Source organism: Aplysia californica, unplaced genomic scaffold (genome assembly GCF_000002075.1).
Source record: "Aplysia californica isolate F4 #8 unplaced genomic scaffold, AplCal3.0 scaffold00359, whole genome shotgun sequence".
NCBI classification, from domain to species: Eukaryota; Metazoa; Mollusca; class Gastropoda; order Aplysiida; family Aplysiidae; genus Aplysia; species Aplysia californica.
In genome coordinates this window covers 730189-731181 of record NW_004797629.1, presented here as the reverse complement: position 1 = coordinate 731181, position 993 = coordinate 730189, and the positions used below count along the sequence as shown (strand labels likewise).

At 43.4% G+C, this 993-nt stretch overlaps 1 protein-coding gene across 1 annotated transcript in view; it reads left to right on the top strand.

Annotated features, from left to right (window-relative positions):
* LOC106012389 (probable endochitinase) overlaps positions 1-427 on the top strand; it is a gene marked incomplete in the record, with an annotated part of 6942 nt that extends 6515 nt beyond the window's left edge. Inside the window, 1 exon segment of the mRNA XM_013085248.2 lies at positions 122-427. Coding sequence (XP_012940702.1) covers positions 122-319 — 198 coding nt within the window.
* Between the last annotated feature and the right edge of the window lie 566 nt (positions 428-993).

Genomic DNA, 993 nt, shown 5'->3' with positions numbered 1-993 from the left:
AACAACAACAACATCATCACCCCAACCATTCCCTTCACCACCAACAACAACACAAATAACAACAAAATAACCCCCCTCCCCCCAACCCAACCCCCATCACCATTTCTTCTGCTCCCCATCAGGTTGGGACACGTACTGTCAGAACAAGAACATGACCACTGGCATCCACCCGGACCCCTTCAGCTGCCTCCACTTCATCGAGTGCACCTTCGGAGTGACCAACCACATGGCATGCCCAGCAGGCACGGCCTTCAACCCCACACTGTCTGTCTGTGACGACAACGCCAACGTCAACTGTCCACAGGTCGTCGTTGGATGAACGGCCTTGGCCTACTTTTTAAAAACCCTATCTGTACGCCCTGGTGTCATTTTGTACCCCCGGGGTTGTATTCTTAACATTTGATAAAGAATACTTCTAATACGAAGATCTCTTTGATGAAACTTTCAGTATTTCTCAAAAACTCATTTTGACAGACTGCTATGCAAAGCGTACGCCCTGGTGTCATTTTGTACACACGGGGTTGCATTCTTCACATTTTAGTATACTTCTAGTACGAAGATCTCTTTGAAACTTTCAGAATTTCTCAAAACATCATTTTGCTGTTTAAAGCGTACGGATCGGATTCACGAGTAAATTTCCACTTTGGAAAGTGGTAGCACAGAGTTCCCCACGTCGTATGGATACAATAGTAAAACACGACGTACGGATAGGGTTAAACCGTTAAATTATTATCCTATCGACTGCTCAGTATGAGACTCCGTCATACAGCTACCTACCTCAGAATCACACAAGTTCTATCCGATATTAATGGCGTGTAAAATTACTAAGACCACGAGATCAGAAATGATTCAAATGCTCTATCCGCTCAATGAAGATCAAAATATTTTTCGGTGTCGTTATCAAGACATTCAAAGAGTTGAATTAGAAAAAGCCTGACATGTTGTGAAGCTCAACAATTTTGACGTCATATTTCTCAAAACTTGGTGCTGAAC